This window comes from Neopelma chrysocephalum, unplaced genomic scaffold (genome assembly GCF_003984885.1).
Source record: "Neopelma chrysocephalum unplaced genomic scaffold, ASM398488v2 Primary Assembly neopelma1_96814, whole genome shotgun sequence".
In the NCBI taxonomy this organism is placed as follows: domain Eukaryota; kingdom Metazoa; phylum Chordata; class Aves; order Passeriformes; family Pipridae; genus Neopelma; species Neopelma chrysocephalum.
In genome coordinates this window covers 47,434-71,288 of record NW_020925458.1, presented here as the reverse complement: position 1 = coordinate 71,288, position 23,855 = coordinate 47,434, and the positions used below count along the sequence as shown (strand labels likewise).

General features: G+C 37.1%; 1 protein-coding gene across 5 annotated transcripts; it reads left to right on the top strand.

Annotated features, from left to right (window-relative positions):
- The first annotated feature begins 1,635 nt into the window (after nucleotides 1–1,635).
- On the top strand, nucleotides 1,636–22,612 carry LOC113981888 (COBW domain-containing protein 1-like). 5 transcript variants are annotated; one of them, XR_003538554.1, is made up of 15 exons: nucleotides 1,636–1,805; nucleotides 2,863–2,949; nucleotides 3,841–3,937; nucleotides 5,154–5,245; nucleotides 6,939–6,998; nucleotides 8,046–8,083; nucleotides 11,004–11,050; nucleotides 11,823–11,909; nucleotides 12,698–12,742; nucleotides 15,259–15,315; nucleotides 17,252–17,303; nucleotides 19,255–19,323; nucleotides 19,414–19,479; nucleotides 21,280–21,390; nucleotides 22,081–22,612. XR_003538554.1 is itself a non-coding variant. In XM_027709563.1 (15 exons), exons 1-15 carry the CDS (start codon nucleotides 1,700–1,702, stop codon nucleotides 22,152–22,154), a joined length of 1,107 nt encoding a protein of 368 aa, XP_027565364.1. In that variant the 5' UTR covers nucleotides 1,636–1,699; the 3' UTR covers nucleotides 22,155–22,612. The 5 variants fall into 5 exon arrangements, 4 of the variants coding, with proteins under 4 accessions (XP_027565364.1, XP_027565365.1, XP_027565366.1 ...); XM_027709563.1 differs by having other exon boundaries at nucleotides 21,261–21,390; XM_027709566.1 differs by having other exon boundaries at nucleotides 1,786–1,805; nucleotides 3,788–3,937; nucleotides 21,261–21,390.
- The last annotated feature ends 1,243 nt before the right edge of the window (nucleotides 22,613–23,855 follow it).

Sequence of the window (23,855 nt, the reverse complement as noted above, 5' to 3'; positions counted from 1 at the left end):
CCTTGGTGCCACTGCTGACATAGAGCTGGCAGAAAGACAACATGAGTTATTTCAACCACAACCCATGTAAAAAAAAAAATCCCATTTCTCCCACAAATAGAGATTTTAATACTTTGCTTTTGAACTTATTATCTGCACAGTCATGTAGCTATAGGCATTTCTGTTGAATAAATGCAGTTGTATCTCCAAAGACAAGCTGAATCAATGGATTAAATAAGTTATTTTATAATTTTTAAAAGATATTTTTACAGTTTTTTAAAGCGTACTTTCACATGCTTGTTATTAGAATGACTAAGGTAGAGGCCAACTATTTAGAGTGGAATGTCATAAAAAATTATCAGTTTTAACTATTTTAACCTACACAAGTAGACGAAGAGTCAAGGATAAATACTAAGTATATTTACTGCCATACAAGCCAATAAACATACAAACATGATGAAGCCCTGCATACGTTACCATAACAATACTCAAACCAGGGCTACTGGGCCTTATTTTGAGAGCAGAGAACCCCACCTGGGGTTTGGGGCATATGCATGTATCAGCATGCACCAGGCCAACCTCTCCTCTGTGCCTCCCACAACGCTGTTACATTTACACCTTCTGACATGGAGAAATGGAAGATACGTGACCTATTGGCTGAAGCTATGGCCCACAAAAACCTGAGGAATGCACAACACTGTTAAAATTAGCAATAGCTACATCTTATACATGGATGTGCCCCCTCACGGTCCCTAATGGAGAACAGAGAAAGCCAGCAAACTTATTGGTTATCTTTATTTGATTACAGATAAAAGACAGCGCATGCACCTGTACCAGGTTTGTTAATCCAACGGGGGCTGGTGCTTTCAGTGCTCCTAGTGTGTCTGAACCAAGCTTGGGGCTGATCTGCTGGAAAGCAGCTCTGCAGAGAAGGACCTGGGTGTCCTGGGAGTCAACAAGCTGTCCATGAGCAGCAGTGTGCCCCTGTGGCCTGGAAGGCCAATGGTATCCTGGGATGCATTAGGAAGAGCATTGCCATGAGGTCGAGGGAGCTGATTCTGCCCCTCTATTCAGCCCTGGTGAGGCCTTGAGTGCTGTGTCCAGTTTCTGGGCTCCTCTGGACAGGAGAGACATGGACTTCCTGGAGCAAGTCCAGTGGAGGCCTACTAAGATAATTAAGCAACTGGAGAAGGCTGAGAGAGCTGGGCATGTTCAGCCTGGAGAAAAGGTGACTCAGAGCAGACCACGGTAATATATGCAAGTATCTGAAGGGATAGTGCCAAGAGGATGGAGCCCGGCTCTTCTCAGTGGTGCAAACAATAGGAGAGCAGTCACAGGGCAAAAACTGATGCACAGGAAGTTCCACCTAAACATGAGGAAGAACAACTTTACTGTGCGGGTGACCAAGCACTAAACAGATTGCCCAGAAAGGTTGTGGACTCTCCTTCACTGGCGATCTCCAAGAACTGTCTGGATGCAAGCCCATGCCATGTGCTCGAGCAGGGAAGCAGGACCAGACGTCCCACGGCAGCCCCTTCCGACCCGACCCGTTCCGAGGCTCTAAGCCGACATCTCTCTTCCCAGCACCGCCCCGCCCCCCTACTGCGCCTGCGCAGCAGAGTCCGGCGGGGGCGGGGCCGCCGCAGGGGGCGTGACGTCACTCGGGTGGCATCACTGGCGCGGCCGTGGTGGCCTGGCTGGATCGGGCCGCTCCGCTTGCATGGAGGACGAGGAGTGCCCCGACCTGGTGCCGATCGGCGGCGCGGGGGAGACCGAGCCGGGCCCCAGCAGGAGGATCCCGGTGACGATCATCACGGGGTACCTGGGTGAGCAGCGTGAGGGGCGAACGGCAGGGACCGCGTGCGGGCAGGGGAACCTCGAGCGGGGCCGGGGCTGCAGCGCGGCCGGTACGGCGGCGGCGAGGGAGAGGGACCCGCGGCCGCCTCCGCCCCTCCGCGGGCCGGGGGAGCAGCACGGGGCCCTCCCACCGCCACAGGTGTGTTTGCAGGACGATTCTGAGCGCTGCTTTTAGCACCTTGTGTTCACGGTTCGCCTCGTTCGGGTCACGATTGGCAAATGGCTTTTGACCACTCAACGTCAGGATGGTGTAACATGTCTGGCTCGATTAAATGCAGACTGAATTGTAGTCTGAAAAAGTGAGGTTCGGCGTCTCTCCCTCAGACCAACACGGTTACTGTATGCTACACAGTCACAGTTGTGGACGGTAAGGATCTGGTTAAATGTAGGATCGCCAGCTCTTTCAGGAAAACCCTAAGGGCAGGGAAAGAAGATTGCCTTACCAAGTTCCCCTACATGAGATGATCATCCAGTTTGAACTAGATGATCTAGCCTAGGTCCCTTCCAGACGTAACAATTCTGTGATTTTTGTGCATGGGATGGAACCGTTGGTAAAGTGGTATTGCAGAGGTTATGGGTTGTGTGTTTAACAGTGTTCTGTTTAAAGGCAGTCAGTGGCACATATGTGGTTGCTGACGACAGAGGAGTTGGTCAGAAAAGGCAATGGGAGGGAGAAGATAAAGTGTGCCTCTTGTTAAGAAAAAACACAAAAGTTAGTTTTCTAGGAAAAGACTGCCAAGCTCATAGGGGACTTCAAGTTTATCAAGCACTGACACTTAGTGAATGGAACACAATGCATGATTTAAGACTGAGATTTAATGGGGTCCATGGGGTCCATGAGGTCAAATATCACTATGAATTAATTTTACATCCTTACAATAGAATGTAGGATACTAGAATGAGAACTAATATTTCAGAAGAGATTTGCCTGGAGTGTTCATGTGCATAACAGTATTTGTTTTTTATTTGAAAATTTAAGCTTTTTTTTTTTTTTACATTTTAATAGAAATATGGTCTGTGTTCTAGGAGCTGGGAAAACCACTCTTCTAAATTACATACTGACAGAACAGCATAATAAAAGAATAGCAGTTATCCTGAATGAATTTGGAGAAGGTATGTAAACATGTAGAAACCCTTCTTTTTTTGCTACAAAATGACAAGTATATAAAATTGCTGGAATCAAGACCATTGTAATTTGAAATCCATTAATGAAATTATTGATATACCCCATAGTCTTCAGAAGGGCAGAAAATCTTTTTGCTGGTGTTCCCAAAACAGTGCTATGCATTAATTTGTTTTGCACTTAAATTCAGGCTCTCAGAGTAAAGTAAATGAATATATCACCCTGTTGGAAGTGCTATACCTCCATTTTTCCAACCCAGTTTCAAGCAAATGGAAATTAAAATAATGTGATTGTAGATAATATTTTCTTTTATTTACTTTCCCCTCAGGCATTTACAGATCACAAATTATCTTAGACCAAGAAATGGAGGGAAATGTGTGCTTGGTATCTATGGTTCTTTGAACTCTTTGCTTTCAGGATTTTTAATTGCTATGGCTATAATTTCCTATCTGTGCCATAGTTAGAGTTGCTTACAGTTTGCTCTGTGTTGGTGCTGGGCTCTTTGTTTCTTCGTTTTCATCAGCAAAGATGCATGCTGTTTTTCTGGTCCTGGAGCCTAAAATAAAATGTAGAGACAGATCCTTTATTTGATATGGAGGCACTGGCTAAATTCCCTTTCTTTTAGCAAAGTTTGTGGCACTTATGATGTACCATCATCCTGTGAGTTTTGATCTTTGTAGAACTAAATTTACCTTGGCTTTTAAATTTGTCATAAAATGGAAAATACTAATTTCTGAAGCACATGTCAGAAACGTGGTCTCAGAAGAAAAGAATATAATTCAAGAGTAGTAATGTGTACCAACTTGAATCTTTTTCTCTCTCTTACAGGCATTGGCATGCAAGATTGTAGATTAAAAATATAGTACTACTTGTATTTTCAGGAAGTGCCTTGGAGAAATCTCTGGCAATCAGTCAAGGGGGAGAACTCTATGAAGAATGGCTGGAGCTCAGAAATGGCTGCCTGTGCTGTTCAGTAAAGTAAGGAATGAGTGTTGTACAAGTTCTTACAGTGAGTCTTGGGGAGAATTGAGGAAAGGAAAAGATATCCAGGATTTAGTTCCTAAAACTGACGGTAGGTAGTATTGATTAAGACTTCTTTTGTCAGATGAAACAAGAATTGGAATTAGGGAGATAGAAATTTATTTCCTTTTGTTGCCTTACTGATGTGGAGTTAGTGTCTTCTAGAAAACTAATCTAAATACTGATGCATACACTATTGGGGTATTGGAGAGTAGAGAGCTATCCCTCTTCTGTTAGTATTATGTGCTTGCATATATAGAGAGCTAAAGATTCAAGGAGGCTGGAATTAGGACTCAGGTTTTCCAGTTTTCACGTTAAATACTTACTCTGTGTTTCTTTCTCTGTATGGTGCTTAATACTTGCATATTGTATACATCAGAAGGGGTGAATGGAGAACCTTTTGCGACCTAATGAAACACAATATTCAAAATTGTAAACTGATGGTCATGTTAAAAAGCAGGAAAGTATTTGTTTCTTTGGCATGTTTTTAACCCTGTTTGTTTGAATGCTAGATGGTTTGTGCTAACCTTATAATAAAGGTCATGGCATATTTGTCTTAAAAATTTGGAAGAATTGGTCCTGTGCCTAAACTAATAATAGATAATAAGTGGAAAATAGAAGATCCTATTGCTTTGTGTTCTGCTGGAGTGTAAGGAAGGGTACCATTGCTACTATGTTCTGTATACATCGTTTCTTATGCTATACGTTTCTGCTTCAGGCTGACTTCATCAGCTGTGATTTAAGTAGATGGCACATCTTAATTTTGCTGTAGGTGAGATGGAAAGGTGGGAAGAGGAACATGATTCAGTTCCACCCCATCCCTTTTTTCTGTAATCTCAGCTGCCAACCCAAATATATTACATATCTACACAGGTCCCTGCTGTTCTTTACAGAGTATTCAGTGTTTGAAAATAAATCTTCATTTGAGTCACCTTTATTATGCCTGGTGAGAGTAGGCAAATACTATTTTCGGACTAAAATAAAATAGAAAACTAAAATTTGCCTAATGTTAGAGCAGCAGTATGATGACTAAATTTTCATTGTAGACTGTAAGTCCTGACTCAGGACTTTGGCTTTGATGATACTAACACTGTGTTCTGCATCAGAAGATACATGTTAATGCATGTTTTAGCTTGTTTTCTCTGTTCTCAGGTTTAATTGTTTCTTCTTACAGGGACAACGGTGTGAAGGCTATTGAGAACTTGATGCAAAGGAGAGGAAAATTTGACTATATATTGTTAGAAACAACTGGTTTGGCAGATCCAGGTAGTTCACATTCTGACTTTAATAACCATGATAATTATTCTATTTTTATGGAATGTTCATTTGCTCACCAGTCAGTTCACTTTGCAAAATGTAACATAAAGTGGTGAGTTGTCAGGCATATATGCTTTGATTGCTGTATAGACTCCAATGAATTGGATAAGGGCAGATGTGGGGTTGTGGATGGGTTGTTTAGTTGTGTTTTGTTTTGTTGAAGTTGCTCCTAATTGACTTTAAAGGTTAACAGAAATCCAGTTAAAATATATTTCTGTCAAGAAAAGACACTGGTCTTAGAGAAGCGGAGCACCCTCTGAAACTAGTAGTTTTCAGTAGACTTTTAATGTTCTACATTGCTCCTTTTAAAATATAAATTGTTATCATCTAGTGTATTGTTACACTGATTGTGATAGGCCTTATATTTTGTGAAGTCCTAAAATACAGTGTGAAACAGACCAATACATTCTTCTTACAGAGCAGTAATACATTTTACCAGGTCTTTGTGTACTCTTTAGTGATATTTATTATAAAAAAGTGTTTAAACTTAAGCTCATGTTAATAATAACTATCTAAAACTATTTTATCCAAACCATCCCAATTAAAAATGTGTTGTTGATGGAGAGTGAAGGAAATTCTTATCAGAAATCCAGTTGTTTCCCCTTTAGGAGACTGATGCTTTTCAGCTCAAAGCTAAATAGTTGTCACGGTAAAGTAATTTTCTTCAAAAGACAGGACATTGATTTGGCCTATGTTACACACAAATTCTGTTTGAATCAAATTGGAAAACTATTAAGCATTTTGGAAAAAAAATCAATAGATACCAGAAAACCATTACATGTTGTTGCCCTGGCTATATCTTGCATGAGTAAGCACTGTGAACAACTGACAGGTATTTGTGTTGATACAGAGTGATGTTTGGAGGACTGCATCTTATCACTTCAGGTGGGCAATTTTAGGTGTTGGAATGACTTTAGTTGCTGATTTTATTTCTTTTTTCTTCTGACATGTTCAAGAGTCTTAGCCTGATGGGGCATTGAGCAACCTCGTCTAGTGGAAGGTGTCCCTGCCCATGGCAGAGGAGTTGGAACTAGAATCTGTTTTACAGGGCTATTTTAGCAGAAAACAGGAGTAGCCTACTCCTAGGCCATGTGTAGTCTACAGGTGTCAGGTCACAGATTCCTGGTCTTTGATAGGATGTGGTCCCTCTTGTCCAAATACTTGCTAATTGTTTTTTTTCTCCTGACTTGTCAATTTAATATTAACCATTTTACTGTACAAAAAAAGACAGAGTACTGTGTGTTTCATTATTCAGAAGCACCTCATCTTCATGGAAATTCAGTGGATATCTCCTTTTCGGCTAGTGGGGTGGGAGTGGACGTGTGTGTCTCTGTGCCATGACCTATAAACAGTGGCTGAAAGATGAAGAGGGGAAGTACAGACTATTTAGAAATGAGGAAGACTTTAAAGATTTTTAAAGCTTTTTGTAGTCATAGCTGTGGATGTGCACACCAGTGCAATGCTTTGGTAGCTTTTGTTAGGTCAAATGTGTGGCTTGACACAGGGTGTGATGCTTTCTGAGTTTGAAGAGAGTGATTTCAAGTACAGCACTACAAATGCAGTTTTTCTGTTAAATGTCTGCATGATGGTAGTTTACTGGAAAATCTTAATTTTGCAACTGTGTGTATACTGCACTTCTTAGGAGCTGTGGCCTCCATGTTCTGGGTTGATTCTGAACTGGGAAGTGACATCTATCTTGATGGTAAGAAGTGCAAGCTGGTTTCCCATGTATTTGCATTCCATATCTGCGTTTGGTGTAATATAGTCTTAGCATTTAAGGCAAGGTTTCAGAAAATGTTTGAAATGCATGAACTTGGTTCTCATATCATCTGTTTTGACCACAGAGATACCCTTGCTTATTCTGATGCTTGTTTGTCTCCTTGACAAGATGTTTCAGTTTGCTAAATCCAACAAAAGTTTTGTAGTGCTTTACCAGGGGATCAGATATGGAGAGATCTTAATTGTCTCTTGATCCTCATTAGCTACATGTTATAAAACATTATTTATGAGTAATATTAGAGCATGCTTTTTTCCTTTTTCTTTCTCCCCCCCCCCCACTATGTTTCCTAAGTGGTTTCCTTTTTTTCTGAACTCGTGACTTGTCAACATCTGGATGCTTCTGCCTTTTGTTTTTTGCTTTCTCTGCCTACTGGACTCTTGTTAGCTCTAGTATTTGCTGTGTTGCAATAAAAATCTGCATTTACTGAAATATAAATCATCACTATATGTAGTTAAAGGGCATTTTTTTAATATAGGAAAAAATATTTAATTTTTGGCTCCAACAAGTGTCCTACCAATGCTTTGGTCAGTCTGTGAAATACCCATTTACCCAAGGAAGGAAACACTGAGTTGAGTAAGAAAGAGCTTCCTAAAGTTCTGCCAGAGACTTGCAAATTCCTGGTCACTTAGAATCAGAATATCTGCATACCTCAGACAGCCCTCTTAATTTGTTTCAATATCCTGTAAAAGCATACCTTTGCCAATTTGCTGTTGTGGAAAAAGAGGCATCCACTTTGTGAGAATTTATCTCACCTGGTTTTGTAGACATTTTGTTACCACAGATATGAGTGACAAATAAAAAAATGTTTGGGTGACAAGTCTAATGTTCAGATATTTTCAATGCTTCCATTTTATTATAACCAATTGTAAATGTGCTGGTATTGTTTCTTTTGTACAGGAAGTTTACAAATTGTTAAAACTATCACCTGCTTTCAGCAAATTTCTATTCCATTTTAATATTTTCTTTTAGGAATTTTATGTGTTGTTGACGCAAAGCATGGATTGCAGGTAAGTTACTGGATTTATTACATGATTTAAAACTGCAGCGTTAGAACATCTATTGCGATAATGTTCCTGTGGATGAATTAATTTTTACAGTAGCTGTAATTCTTACTGTGAATGAGGATGTGTTTCATTAGTACTGTGTTTTGAATGGGAACAAGGGATAACTGATATTCATAGGAATTTAGATTCTTACTGACACAACTAATATTTGCTAAGAGTTGTCAGGTTGCTAGGTACGTGGTTCCTTCTAGTTCTGTCACTTCACTCAGGAATCTTGCTTTTATTCCAATTAGGCATTTGACTTACTGTAAAAACAGTGAAGAAATTGGTCTTGCAGAGTGTCGTTTGGTCCATGTTAGTTGAAAGGGGAGGACTGAGACAGGCATACCAATGTGATAACAATTGAGTTAGGGCTTAGACTGGGAAGGGTGTTGATGTAATGCCAGTTGTGGTCATGAGAGCACCAGTGTCCTGGTACTGAGTTGTATGAAATGATTATTTCATTTTACGGAAGCAGACAAAAAGGGCAGGCATTAGAGTAATCTATATAAAGTATAGTGTAAAAACAGACATATAGAACAGTGAACTTGATTAACAACAAAAATTATGATTAAATCAAATAGTTCAGCTTTTTTTTTATAATAGGTACATGTTAATATAGTTATTAGCAACATAATAACTTTGGAAATTACTGTCTTGATTGGGTATTAATTTTGCAGGATTCAAAATAAAAGTAACCACAAGAAAAGATGCCTCCATGATATGAAAAGTTTGTCATGCTATGGAAGTGTTTTTAATATTTCTGTATTTTACATGGGGGAAAGGGCTGATTTGCCCTTTTAAGCAAGAACCATCTTCTAAGTCAGCTCAACTATCACAAGAAATCAAGAAATCATATCATGTCTTAGGTCAGCCCCATTTCAGCTGAGTGCCCACATACTAATTCAGATGTGTTTTTTTACTTGCAAAAATGTTGTTCTGTTTGTCTTTCTTTTCATGCAATGCTGAATTGTTGTCTTGAATCAAATATAATTATGTTGCACGTAGCAGCACTACATTGTTATTGTTTGAAAAATAATTTAAAAAATATTTAAACTTTCAAGTAATATATCTGAAACAACACAAAAATGTTTAGAAACATTCAGTTTTTCGATGTGCTATTATCTTTGACAGCTCACTGAAACCTCTTACATTATCTAGTCAGGAAGCCTGTAAAACACTGACATTTACTCAGAATAGTAGGAATTCCAGATTTTCTCAGTTATATACCAAGTAAACAACTTTTGCGTTGTAAAAAGGATGTGCTAACTTGAGCAATTCCTCTGGTTGCAAAGCTTGACCTCAACAGCAGCTTGTGATTCAAAGAATTTTGAAAGCCGTACAGGTAATGATATTGAGATAATAGGCTGCAATTTAAGTTGTCATGCTTTGAAGAACTAACCCATCAAAAGAAAAGCTGACAAATAGCCGTGTGACCAGTCAGCTAAATTGAAACTGAAGTGGTAATTGATATCATGGGTTATCACTGTAATGAATTTGTCACGCAGCAATCTGAAATACTCAGTTTTTTAATCGAGGGCAAACACCTGGACAACTTGAAGTTGCATTTGTCTACTTCCGGGACTTGACATCTCGACTATGGACGTTGTTCTTTTCAGGACAACAAATCTGACAACATTTAATTCAATAGAATCAATACACAGAGGAATACAAAGAAAAGGTCAGAGGAGAAGTTTCCTGAGAGACATCTTGTAGTTATGCTCTGCTTAGGCTGTGCACAATCAGGAAACATTTTAATTTGTTTTAAGGTGACAGACTCACTCAATAATCTATTTTTGTTTTTCAAGTCAAATATTGTTAGATACCTGATAATTCCACTCAAAGAAAAAAAAGCAGTTTTCTGGGTTTCTTCTTTTAGTCTATATATCTTCCATGACAATTAATTCCACTTTAATTTGGTATTTCTGTATCTTGAAAGTCAAATTTTAAAGTAATATTCCTGGTGCATTTATAGCTGATGAAGGAACGCAAGTACTCTAGTCTTCCCAGAGGTGTAAGTGGTGAGTTCTTACTAATGGTACAGCATTGGTTTAAAGTTTTACTTCCTCCAGATGTCTGCAACATTTCTCTCCTGTAGATTGCTGCCTCCATGTTAAGGGGCAGAGGATAACTTGAAGCTAAACCTTTGCTGCTTCAGCATAGTCTGTTGCTGTGGCTAAATTAAATAAGGCTTTATATTGCTAAACTTCAGGCTACTGCTTGAGATGCAGGAATTTTTCTCCCTTTCACTGATTCTTCTGTGAGGACATTACCTTGGGCAGACAAGTGGAGCACGAAACTGCAAATGATACTTAACTCGTGTGGCATGACCAGAAGCTTCTCATATTAGGCAGACTTGCCAAGGAGTAGTGGTTTGTTCATACAAACCTGGAAAAAGAGTTACCAGTTTTTGCTGGCAAAGTAAAGTTTGTCAGCTCTTTCAGAGAAAAGGAGTGTGATTAAAGTTATGCATATGAAATACTGTACTGCAAGCCTAACCCATTTTTAACAGATAGTTGAGGTCACGCTCATTTGTGAAACTACTGAACTTTCATTTTTTTCATGGTTACTGTATGTTATGGTGACTTTTTTACTGCATTATAAAGCTGAAAAATAATTAAAATATAATACAGTTTTTCAACTCTTTTGCATTATAATAATAAAATTAATTAGAATAGTTTTCATAAAATTAATTATAAGCTTCTGTATTGGTGAATGTATAAATATACTTTTTCACCATAATTTTCAGGAAAATTATAGATGCCATCTTCCTCAATACCTTGTTGAAAAACCTCAGCTGAATTGGGTTTGACCTCCCTCAGTTTCAAATTAATTTAAATGTAATTAGAATATGATTAATCCAATTGTTTTACTTTTTATCTAGCACTTGACAGAGGAGAAGCCAGAAGGCCTTGTCAATGAAGCATCTCGGTATGGATGTAGAAATGAATTATATGTATCAAAGTTAGGAATTGCACTGTATAGAAGTTCATCAGAAGTGGCTTCTTTTTCTGTTATAAGGCTTTTTTGTCTTCCTTTGCTTTAAACCAAAGTTGGTTTATGGTGTAATGAGGTAGAATATAGAAAAGTGACTTCATGCTCCATTTGATCTTTCTGCCAAGATCTGACTCTTCTACTTCAGAAGTGATGGGATTTTGCATAAGTGAAGGGAAAACACCTGTGTGTGGGGGGGTGAGAAAAAATTTCATGTTAGGATCTATCTGATGCTCAAAGTAGAACTGGAGATAGAGGAATATTTTTTGATAGATGTGGAGCCACAATAATTAAGTATAATTGTAACAACTGAAGTTTTCATAAAGCAAAGAGACTTAAAGTATCACTTTACAAAGACTGCATGCAAGAGAGATAGGAACTTCTGAAGTTGTTAGATCAGTAAGCACTTTGGATTAGATGACATAAAAAAACCCTCTAAGCAAACAAACAAACAAACAAAAAACCCTGAAAAAAACACCCTGAAACAAAAAATCTAGCAAGCTTTGATTTGGTCTCTTAGGACATAGAATAACACCTTAAGGAGAAGCCAGTAGTACTTTAATCATGCTCCATGACGTTCTAGTTTGATTAATGCTTGCCCTTCTGTACTAACAAAGTTCATTTTATTTTTTGGTGCCATGGGAGAGATGATGTTTCTACCTTACAGATATAATGTTTGTTCATATTGTCTTTTTTTCTTAATACACAGGCAGGTTGCATTAGCTGATCTTATAATCATCAATAAAACAGATTTGGTTTCAGGGGAAGAATTGAATAAAGTCAGAACATCTGTGAGGTATGAAGCTTTTGGCATAACCATAACAGTTATTTTAATTTAAACATAGTTACTTCTTGCTGTTGGTACAGAAATTAGATCTCATGATTACATTGACACAAATTGTTAGCTTGTAAGGGAAAAAAGACTGTCTCTTTCTAATGGAATTTCAATACTTCTGTGAGCTTACACAGCCTTAGCAGTTGGTCTCTCTAGCTACGATTTGATGTTATTTACTAAGTACAGGCCTTTGTCTTAAGTATCTGTACTTTTACATTTCTGGGCAGCTGTTGCCATTTTTCAGAATTAGCATCAGGGAAAAAAAACCTGATGGTAAATGAGAGTTCACTAGCAAGTGCAAAGATATATCAAGGAAGTCACAAACAATTGTCATGGGAGCAGAGGAACCAAACTGAACCAGTCTGAATCAAATTAGTAATCAAAGACATGACCCTTTTCTATCAATACCATGACAACCCAAATAAAATATTTAAATTTTTAAATACTTTACAGCTGTATAGTTGTTTGAAATCTGAAAGAAAAAAGGCTTAGACCCAGCACAGCATATCCTGAGGAGCCTTAGATAAGAAAATGCTATTCTCACTGGTAGTACCTTGTTGTCAGAACTTGTAGTTTCCCAACTTTTGAGGGGAAACCAATTATGTCAAACCAATTGTCTTGGTTTGACCTACAAGTTGATAACAGAGTTGGGGTGCTATTTTGCATGGTGCTGTCCATTGTTAACATATTCAAGCAGTATATCACAGTTGTATTTTCATTTAACTAATGGTTTTTCTGTTTTATTTTAGGTCAATAAATGGACTTGTTAAAATTCTAGAGACACAAAGATCAAGGTATTAAATGGCCAGTATTACTAGGTACTAGATCCTGCTTCTTTTGTGACAGTTTTAAGTGTTCTATTAGATCAGCTTGCTTAAAGAAAAACTATTGAATTAGAAATATTTAATTCAATATTCATTTTATGAATAAACATCCAGATAAAAGAATTCTTTTAAATAAGTAAAAATGTATTTTTCTTTTATATTTTTTTTGTTAGTTTTCATATTGCAGACTCATGGAATGGGTCAGGTTGGAAGGGACCACAGTGGGTCATCTGGTCCCACTTCCCTGATCAAACAGGATCATCGTAGAGCACATGGCCCAGGATTGTATCCAGAGGGTTCTTGAGCCTCTCTGGGCAACCTATTCCAGTGCTCAGTAAAGAATCAGTAATGAAGTTCTTCCTCATGTTCAGGTGAAACTTCCTGTGCATCAGTTTTTCTGCCCGTTGCCTCTTGTCCTATTGTTTGCACCACCAGGAAGAGCCCGGCTCCATCCTCTTGGTACCCTCCCTTCAGATACTCTTATACATTGATGAGGCCCCTCTCAGCCATCTGTTCTTGAGGCTGAACAGGTTCAACTCCCTCAGCCTTTCCTTGTAAGAGAGATGCTCCAGTCCCCTCATCATCTTTGTAGCCTCTGTTGGACCTGCTGCAGGAACTCCATGTCTCTCTTGTCCTGAGCAGCCCAGAACTGGACACAGCACTCCAGATGTGGCCTCAGTAGGGCTGGGGTCACTTCCTTCAGCCTGCTGGCAACACTCTTCCTGATGCACCCCAGGATGCCATTGGCCTTCTTGGCCACAAGGGCACACTGTTAACCAGGTCTTATAACTGAAGAGCAGCTTGCAAGGCCACAGTGTCTATGAGCTAATAATGGGTCATACACAACATAGTGTTTTCTTTCTGTTGTGTCGGCTTAAATATTTTTCTCATGATTGCTGCTGCAAATAAGTTGTTACTGCAAAATTACTTTGAAAACAGTGGAAGGAAGTTTATAAGAATGAGGAAAATCATTGCACCAGTTTTAATTGTTTTAATTGAAATTCTGACTCAGATTTCTTCCTTAATAAGGAGTTAAATGGATATTGTACTCCCAGGAATGTTACGAGAGCAGTGTATCTTTCAGACTGCTAGGACTGATTTGTGTACTTTTACATCAATTATTTGACTACATTGTGATAAATATTTCCATAATACAGGTTCTTGATTCAAGCAACTTTTAAAGGGAAAATCGTAGACATAATAAAATATACTTCACTTTTTAAAGTTAGTGTCAAATGTACTTGGAAAATGTAGGCAAAGGAACTTGCAGTTATTGAGTGATCAGGAATGACCAGTTTTGAAGAAGGTATCATGCTTTGTGTCTTAAATATCTGTTAGGAAGACATCCAGTATGAGATGTCTTAACATATTCTCTGGTATCTGATGCCAGCCAGCACTAAATTTTGGATATGAGATTAAGTGGGCCTCAGATTCAGTCCTCATTGATGACTCTTTGTTACTTGTAAATATTCTTTAGTAAATGACACATGATGTCTCTTCCATGATTAAACATTCCAAAAGTGAAATAAGCACAAAATTAACTTATTGAAATGTTATTTGAGAACACATCTTTTTTAATTAGGGGAGTTTGTCCCTCAAAAGCCCACATTTAAAAGGGGCTAACATAACACTTTCTTGAGAGTTTTGGTATGATTTTTCAGAAGGCTACTGAGAACAAACAACTGGCACTGAGCTGGTCATGAATTTTACACAGGAATTGTTTATGTGTATTACGTTATAAATCTTTTATCTTAGAAACTGCTTTGTAAAACTGCTGTTGAATGTAAAAGGTTAATAATTCTGGCTGTGCTCTGGAGGTGGCTTTTTTAAACCTCTCATCTTCTTTTTGTTTAGCCACATGTCACTAATTGCATTTGATAAGCTATCAGTTCCTTTTGGCAGTGAAACCTGTAGTCTGTATTTCTTTGTAAAAAAAAAAGTTTCTTATCCAAGTTTATACATAGCTGTTCTTACAAGCAAATATGATCAGAGTTGTCTGTTCTGTATTACATTTTTCATTTGTCTGCTTCAGATTTTAGAGTTGAAATTCCACTTAAGAGCACTTGCCTCATAGTTATTTCAGTTTTCTTTGCTAACAGCATGTCAGTATAAGCTACATATATTCCAGGGGTTTGTGTCTGTCTTGAGAGCGTCAGGGTTCCTTTTCCCATTTAGGGAAAATCAGGGTTTTTTTCAGGCATCCAGTATAGGGGATTTTATCATCTTGCTTGGAAATATTTTATATTTTCCTGTATTTTTAAAAATTTTGTTTCTGTACTTACTGTGTAAATAAACACAGCATTTCCTTGCAGGAAACAGAACCAACCACCTACATCCAACAATAGGGCTAACTATGTATGGAATTAGTCTGATAGACAGAAAAACAAACATAAGCTTCAGTGAAACCCTTTAAAAATTATTATTTAAGTATACATGATATTTAAATGCATCCAAAATACAAAGCTTTCGTTTTTCCCTCTGTTTAGAGTTGATCTCTCCAATGTCTTGGACCTACATGCTTTTGACAGTTTATCTGGAATAAGGTAGGGTGATAATTTTGCTGTCTTCTATGAGAAATAATAGCCATTGTATAAATACATGTATGAAATAGACACCCTCAAATCCTGGCTCAAATTCACATCTGAGTTTTTGTTAAAAATTCTAGTTTAGTCACTTTTTAAAGTGACATCTTGATGACCTGAAGGCCTCTTCAGATTTCACAGAAAAGAATGAGGAACTGAGGTTCCACAGCAAACAAAGGCACTGCAAATTCTGGGTACTATGTTCCATGGTCCTGGGTTTTTTTAATGCCAACTGCATGCTTCAGCATGTTGGATGGGTGCAAAAGTAAAATTGGAAGCAAGGGAAAAGGGTTTTCTGTTCATTTTGTGTGGTTAAGTTGTTCAGCAAAGAGAATGAGAAGTACTGGAGTAATCATAAAGGAAAGGAAGGAATGTGCAGCTGAGGGCAGTATCAGCTTCATTTTTCTTCCTGGATGCAGACTGTTCACTTCAGTAAGGGAACGTAGCCACTTCCTTACTTGCAGAAGGGAGAAATTGCAGGACATGCAAGTTAGTAACCTCTAGTAGATAAGGTGCTTAGAGATTTCCCTGTGAACTGGTGCAGTATTATCCCAAGTGCTAGTCTTTTTTTTTTTTTTCTACTGGCGTTGGCTTTTGTCTGATCAGTGAAAAGTAGTGTTTGTTTCTTTTGTGCTCCTTAAATGGCCCGCTGAGATTGGTACCAATGGCAACATCAGGAAAGTTACAGACTAGGCATCCAAAAGAAAGGAAGGCTAATATATCCTTTAAGGGCAATAGATAGATATTAGTTCATAAGCCAGATCATAAACCCATGTCCTGAGTACTCATTATGTCAGCTAACTAAATTGAGTCATCCTGGAGCCACACAAGAGGGATAAAGCAGTAAGAAGATGTGAACCAGAAAAGAATTGTTCTTGATAATGTCAATTGACAGCTGGATCTGATTACCTGTAATATTAGGTGGTGGTCTGCAAGGTTTACTAGGAAATGCTGCACTCTACAAATCTGAGGAAGTCCTTAAGTAGCTGACAAAAAAAACCAAAACCAAACCTTTCTTGCTTTCCTCAGTCTAGTCTTCTCTCATATCTCACTCATAGTTCCTTTAGAGGTTCTTGGTATGTGATATTAAAACAAAGGAAACACTCTAAAATGTCAACATTTAAAGACACATTCTAAAAGCACCAAGAAGGTTGTAGACTGCTTAAATGAAGTTCAATTTATTTTATGGTTGAACTCTGTACAGCAAAATTGCTTACCCTGGTATCAGTTTATAAATACAGAACCAGTACACTAATAAAATTGTTCTTTTAGCTGTATACTGCAGTAAGGATTTCTGCCAACATAGCAGACAGGTATAACATCTGATCAGTATATTTGTACTGGTTGAACCTTGCAGTCTGTACATCCCCTGAAGTCACAGGAAACAGATCAAGAATTCTGGATTCCGTGGAGGGCAGTATGAGAAGAAGACAGCAAAGCAAGGAAGATGGGAGAAGTAGGAATGTGAAATGTTACTTCAGTAGCAGAGAATGCCTCTTTTCTCCACCATTAAAGGCTTCTTAAATTTTACAGTCATCAAATTAGGAGGAGGCATTTTTATGGGCAATCTTCTTACACAAAGGAACATCCATGGTGCTGTACTCATTGAAGTATACACATTTTTCATACCAAAAATACTGCACATCAGGACTCTGATTCTGCTTATGTTTTAAAAGAACCTAGTTTTCTAACACAAATAGTTAACTATATGAAACAAATATGATCAAACATTTCTATTTTGAGATTAAAATGGAATTAACAGTTGAAGCTTTTTCTGAGTATGTAGTCTATTTTTGATACTTTAGTTTTGCTCTGCAATACTGGAGTTTTTAAAATTTTGAAATGACACTTTGCCCGCCTTTACTCAAATGTGACATTTAACTTTACTTATTTTCAGTTTGCAGAAAAAGCTTGAGCATGTAAAGACAACACATGCGCATCTGGATAAGGTAATTACCAAAAATACTCCTTCCATGTTTCTGTAACAACAAGGTTGTTCAAGGTAATTGCAAGCTTTGCATGCTAATTATGATACCTTTTCAGAAGGCTTCAGTTAGGAAGTAATGTGTTCTAAGATATTTGGAAGATTACTTAGGATACATAAAAGAATGTGCTTTGTTTTAGACAAGATTCTAAATGGCTATATTGTCTTACTTTCAAAAATAGCTTGAGGCTTCTACTGCTCCAGGCAGTCACATCATTCACTGATTCACATGGAGGATATTACTGAAATAAATAGCACTACTGTTTTTAATATTTGTAGAAACAAATCCTAAATTTATAGCCAGTCTTCATCTTGTAGGTTTTCTGTCCAAAACAAAATCTTTGTGGTTCAGTTGTGGGTCACAGTCCTCACTGGGGTATCCCCAGATGGGTGGGGTTCACCCATAGGTAACAGTTCCTTCAGGGACTGCAAAAAAATAAAAACTTTTATTTTTGTAAATTATCTTAGAAAAGCGTGCTTTCCTTCTGGAAACTTGCTATGATTAAATTTAATTTTAAGGTTAAAATATGATGCATGCAATGCCTGCATTTTTCTTTTTGAACTGCAGATCTTGACTGTGAAGTTACTAGTCTTGAAAACAGGAAAAGGCAAATCTAATCTCCTTTTGGAACTAAAAATTAAATATAAAATCAGTTTCATGCTTAACTATAATTGCTATGACAGTCTTAAGTTCATAGTTTTGTTTCATTAAAAGTCTTTAATTATGCTCAGTTATAGAGTCTTAACAGATCCCTAAAGTAGTTAAAAAAGTTAGGTAGAAGCCTTCCTGAATGTTACAAGTTACAGCGTCCTTGTATTATTAAGGAGATTATTGTTAGTTTTGTAGTGTGGAGCCATTCAACCAGTAGGAAACAGTGAGAGTTTATTGTTACTATCTCTATTTAGTTTAACACCCACATATTCAAGATGATTGTTGAGACAGAGGAGGCATAAATGAGAGCAGAACACCTCTCATGGTAGGCTGCAAGTCCTTGTTGGCTGATAGAGTGTGCTTATTATCTTCATGTGGAAGGTCAACAGAAGCAAACTACATTATGTGTGGAGCAAGTGAACTTCTGTTGTGTTTGCTCTTGTGTTGGCTTTTGGTGGTTTAGATTACTTTACTTGGTCATTAGATAAACATTGGCTGCTTGTTGCTTTTATTTTTTTTCCTTAAATTAGGTGAGTCAGCTGAAAGTAATTGTTTGAAAGAATTTTAAGTTGTACCGAAAGTTATTCTTAATTCTTCCATGCCATTGAGAGGTTATAGTGACAAAAATAAGACACTTTATTTCTTTTTTAAATAAATTGTTAATTTTAAACTATATGTTTTACTTTCATATTCTCTTTTGATAGTAATTAGTCCTGAGCAGTAAGCCAGTGGTTGCTTTGGAACAAAACATAACTTCAGATATGTTTATTTTCCGAATCTATCCCTACATAGTCTATTTGTAAAAAGCTTTTCATGAGAGGCAAGTGCAGATGGATGAAAACTATCTTGATTATTTTTTGTCTGACAGAATTGTCATGAAGATCAGTATGCCAAGAAAATAGCATTCTTATCCATATTTGAAAGATAGAGCTTACTAGCCTCCAATAATTAAAATTCTTAGGCTTTCTTTGAGAACAAACATCAGCTACAGCAAAACATTGCATCTTAGAAGCTAATGACATTAAACTATTCAAAGTATTGTGTATGGCCATTAAGTGCACACCCAAACAAATAACAAAAGATAGAGCATAATTTAGAAAATTAGAGCAGAACAGAGATAGAGATTTCTTTTTTTTAATTTGACAGGGGTATATAGTTGCTATTTTTCATGAGGCCAAGTTACAAAGAACACCTTTTGAAATGACTGTAAGGAGATGTTTATTCAGTTTAATAGGTAATAATAAGTGGATCTTTCAATTTGCAGGCTATAACTACAGTAACATTTGAAGTTCCAGGAAATATAAAAGAAGAAAACTTAAATCTCTTTATTCAGGTAAGTAATACATCACTGGCAACTCAAAAATCATTTTGTAGATATCATCCAGTGCCATTTTGTTTATGGAAACAACATTTCTTTTCATAGAATCTTCTATGGGAAAAGAATGTGAAAGATAAGACTGGACGCACCATGGATGTCATAAGACTGAAGGTTAGTTAGAAATTATCAGCTGCTTTTTCTGCTTTTCCTCTTTACTAAAAAACTGAAGCTGCAATGTTTTGTCAGTACCAGACCTTTCAAAGGTGTTACTGGATCACTGTAGCAGAGCATATGAAGTAGGGAATAGCTAGTTGTCATTGTTCCAGGGACAACTCAGAAGGAGACAGCTGGCATAAAAGCAAATATTGATCCTATTTGCTTTGGATAGAGAGAGCAGACATACAGTCCCAAACATCAGTGGCAGAGTTAATAACTGCATGGTTATATTACTTTTCATTTTTCATCTCCATTCCTTTGAAAGATTCCATCCATCTCATATATCTAGGGTTTGGATACCATAGATTGGTCCTATAGATTGCTAGGTGTAATTATTATTGTTGCAATAATATGCAGAAGCTGAATTTGGCATAACGTAGGAGTGCGATACTAGTTGTGATCTACACTTAACAACTTCTTACAATATTGTCAGACTGTAGTTTTAAAGATGCATCTCGTAAAGATTCATCTTCGTGGGCACTTCATAAGTTTCTCACCTGCATGGTTTTGAGAGTAGAGATGACAATTCAGGATTTATTATCATTTTCCTTATACCAAGCAGCCAAGTAAATAATTAAAAAATGAGAATCAACTCAGTCATTTGGTAGGCTGTAGGAAATAAAAGAAAGTATGCTCTGATTTGTTTCCTGAGAAGACTTGTGCATCATAGATAGCAACATAATTATTTTCATTTCGTTGGAAGGCAGGTTGTTTTCTTGCTCTTTCAGCAACAAAATTAGAATATCCTTGCCTTCCCCTTCCTGATAAATAGAAGAAAATAGCCACTGATGCATCTTAAGCCATCTGAAAATAGTAATGCCATGTGCAAGTACGTTTTCGTTGTACTGAGCATTGGTATCAAAGTAATTCTTTAGGAAATCTGAGACCTGTGATAAGCTGTGTGCTGGCTCTGTCATAGAGCCAGCTGTCCCATATGGCAAAGCAAATGACCCCCAAGTAATTAATTACAGAATGGGTTCCAAAGTTTGTTGCTTTTATATTTATATTTTATCTGCAGTCATAGTCCTTTTGGCAGTAATAGACATAGAATTCCAACTGATAGGCCAAATGCAGACCTTTATATATTAAATATTTTTAACCTTTTTTTATTTAGGGGAAGTATAAGACGTGTTTTACAGAATGTGTTCCACTAGAATATTTCAGGAAGTTTTACTATGAAGTGATGAAAACTGCTTTAATAGAACAGTTGATATGGGGGTTAATGGACTCACTCTGACAGTAATCTCTTCTAATTCTTTTACTAGTTGTTTTACTTCATTTCTTTCTCCAGTATTCAAAGACTGTATTTCAGAAAAGTTGAGCATAAGAGCTTAATCAGAATAATCTGAAATCAAGCATTTTGCTCATTTTACATCACTGCTGTCAGTCAGGCTTTCATGGGCTCCCATGTCATACACCATATATATACTCAAGGTGGCGTAGTAGCTGATGACATTTTATTTTTGCCCAAGCATGGTAGGTACTGACCAAACGAGGGATAGAAGGCACAGTATGGTGAAGTGTAGTTATTAGTCTCTAACAAAATAAGGAGGTGTAAGAATGTATGTTATGAGTAGATGTGATGATAATACATGGTTATTTTGACTAACAGGTGCATATTGCTAAAAATATTATTCCCTGCTGGGACTAGTTTCAAAGGTTTTTTTCCCCTGCCTCTTACACACTTTATTTTTAAAGGTTTGTTTATATATCCTAACAGTTATTTTTGTGATAAGGGACTGGTATCTGTTCAAGGCAAATCTCATCAGGTGATTGTCCAAGGTGTCCATGAGCTCTATGATCTGGAAGAGACTAAAGTAGCCTGGAAAGAAGATGAAAAGAGAACAAATAGACTGGTTCTAATTGGTAAGAGGAAATTACACATCTCCTTGTTTGACTTTAAGAAGCTGTTTTTTCACAGGCAGTCCTGTGACTTGTCCAATGAAAAGCAACCAGATTAAACTGGCCAGAATAATTGCAGTATATTCAGCATAACCTCCAGTCAAAGATTTATCCATCAAAATTTCCTGCAGTTTTAATATTCCAGATGAAATGGATCTACATGGTCTGTTTTAGTGACATTAAAATAAAATAAAATTCTATGTAGTTATAAATTATTTTTGCATCTTTAATGTTATTTTTAAAATCCGTAATTATAAATTAGGTGATTGGGATGGTTTGAATGAATCAAATATTCAGTAACTGTAAGGAAGGTGATTATAGCCATTAAAATGTGTAAAATCAGTTTTGTTTCTCAAAAGCTTCATAATAATGTGCTGTGTTCTATTTTCTACTTACTAGTCTCTGCTTTGCAAAGTGTTTTATGATCAAAAATAACCCAGTTTTTCCTCCTTTCCCTTGTACAGCTTGAAGTCTGCTGTTGCCTGTAAAATCCAAAGTTATCTTGTTTTCCGCAGCTTAATTTTATTACTGCTGTTCTCATTCATTCGTATAATAAATATTTTGTTTGCTGAGAAGACTGGCAGGTTGCTACTTGCATGCGTTTTTTTCTAATGCACTTCAAAATACAGTTAGATATTTTATTTCTCTTTACAGGCAGGAACTTGGACAAAGAGACCATTAAAGAAGTATTCATAGCCACTGTAAGAGAAAAACAAGGAAACAGTTGACATCAAACTACAAAAAAGATTTAATGTCTGTTCTTAATCCTACAATCTGTTTATGACAGAGAAGACTGAATGACATGGGATATAGCAGTTTCTTTGTCCTTTTTCAGTTTATACAGCAGTTAAACCCTGAAGTCTTCCTAAGAATCCAAGCTGACTGACTACTTTTAAACATTAGCTCCTATGGTCTAGAATCAAACACAGTTCTACCATTTTGGATTTGGCTTAAGTTATGTCAGTAACATCATGCACCTGTGCAGAAGTGCAGATAGGCAAAAGACTGTTGTTTATGCTATACATGAAATATTGTAATAGCGATATGGTAAAAGTGTTTGAAGCCTAGTGCTTTCCCTAGTTGTCTTCTACTACTTGAAATAAAGCAATAGTGATTATTGCCAGTGATGTAATCACAGAAAAATTTATTTAGTGTTTACTATTAAACTGTCTTCCATCTCTTTCCACTTGTATTGTGATTTTTGAATGAATATTCATCCCAGGTACCACTAAACCTGTTGTGTATATGAAACTAAAAATACATAGATAGCAGAGGCTCAAGACCACGTGGAATATATGCTATCTGCATAAAAGCTGTGAGTGCAGTTTTTGGTCAGATAGTCAACGGGCTGAAGGATGTAGCTGAACTCTTAGATCTTCTAGGCCATGACCCCCCCATTGCAGGATTTGGGGGACCAGCAGCAGCACATTTTCACTGTGTTGTCCAGGCTGCCCTGCGTGATTTGTTATGGGGTTCTGTGACACTGCTTTGAAAACTTAGTTTGATGTTTTTTATCTCTGTACTCGTTACAATTTAGAGTTGAACTTCCTGCCCTGTACCATCTCCAGTATTCTTCCTTCCCCATTAACTTTAGAGATATTTTGACTACAGCTGAGTGAAAGCAAAATGAGTGAATGCAAAAAGATAATGTGGAATTAAAAATGTTTCTAAGCAAAACACTAGGAGATGCAATTCTGAAGATTGGAGTCTTACTACACAGTTCTCCATGAATGCTTGCTGATGTCTAAATAAGTAGAAATTTGTTTTAGGTACTAGAGATCTGTTCCTTGTCCCATACCCAACATGAAAAAAAAAGAAAGGGGGCCATTGCCTTATCAGCAGTCTTGAAGTTTTTCATTTTGCTTTTATTAAAATATATGACTTCGGAGTTTGTTTTTGAAAGAGCTGCGGAAGGAGACAATAGTCTCTTGCTGTCAGGAGTTGGTGTTTCATTTGGTTAAAATATTTGTCATGTTCTTAACTAAGGTAGAGCTCTTCAGTCTCCCTGTGGATATGTTAGCAGGCATGACTTCATTCCTCACATTAAAAGTAATTTTAGATAGCTTGAAGGAATTTCCAGAAACTATTTTCTCTAAACTAAAGCAAGGTATAAAGAAAGAACAACCTGCTTACAATGTTCCTTTCTGTTTAGCAGAGCTTGGTGGCATTTGAGTGAAGTGGGTATATTTCTGAGTGATACTGTGGCAGTTTACCTTAACAATTGCATCTCTTCATTTTGAAAACTAATATGTGTTCTCACACTGATATATGTTTTGGACTGCATAAATGACACAGTCCTGCATGAAAATTTGTCAAATGATTGCCATCAGTATTATTGATTGAATAATTATGGATAATGCATTTGTGTTTTTTGCTGCTTTTTTAAATTCTACTATTTGTCATAGGGAAAGTAATCAAATACCTTCTAT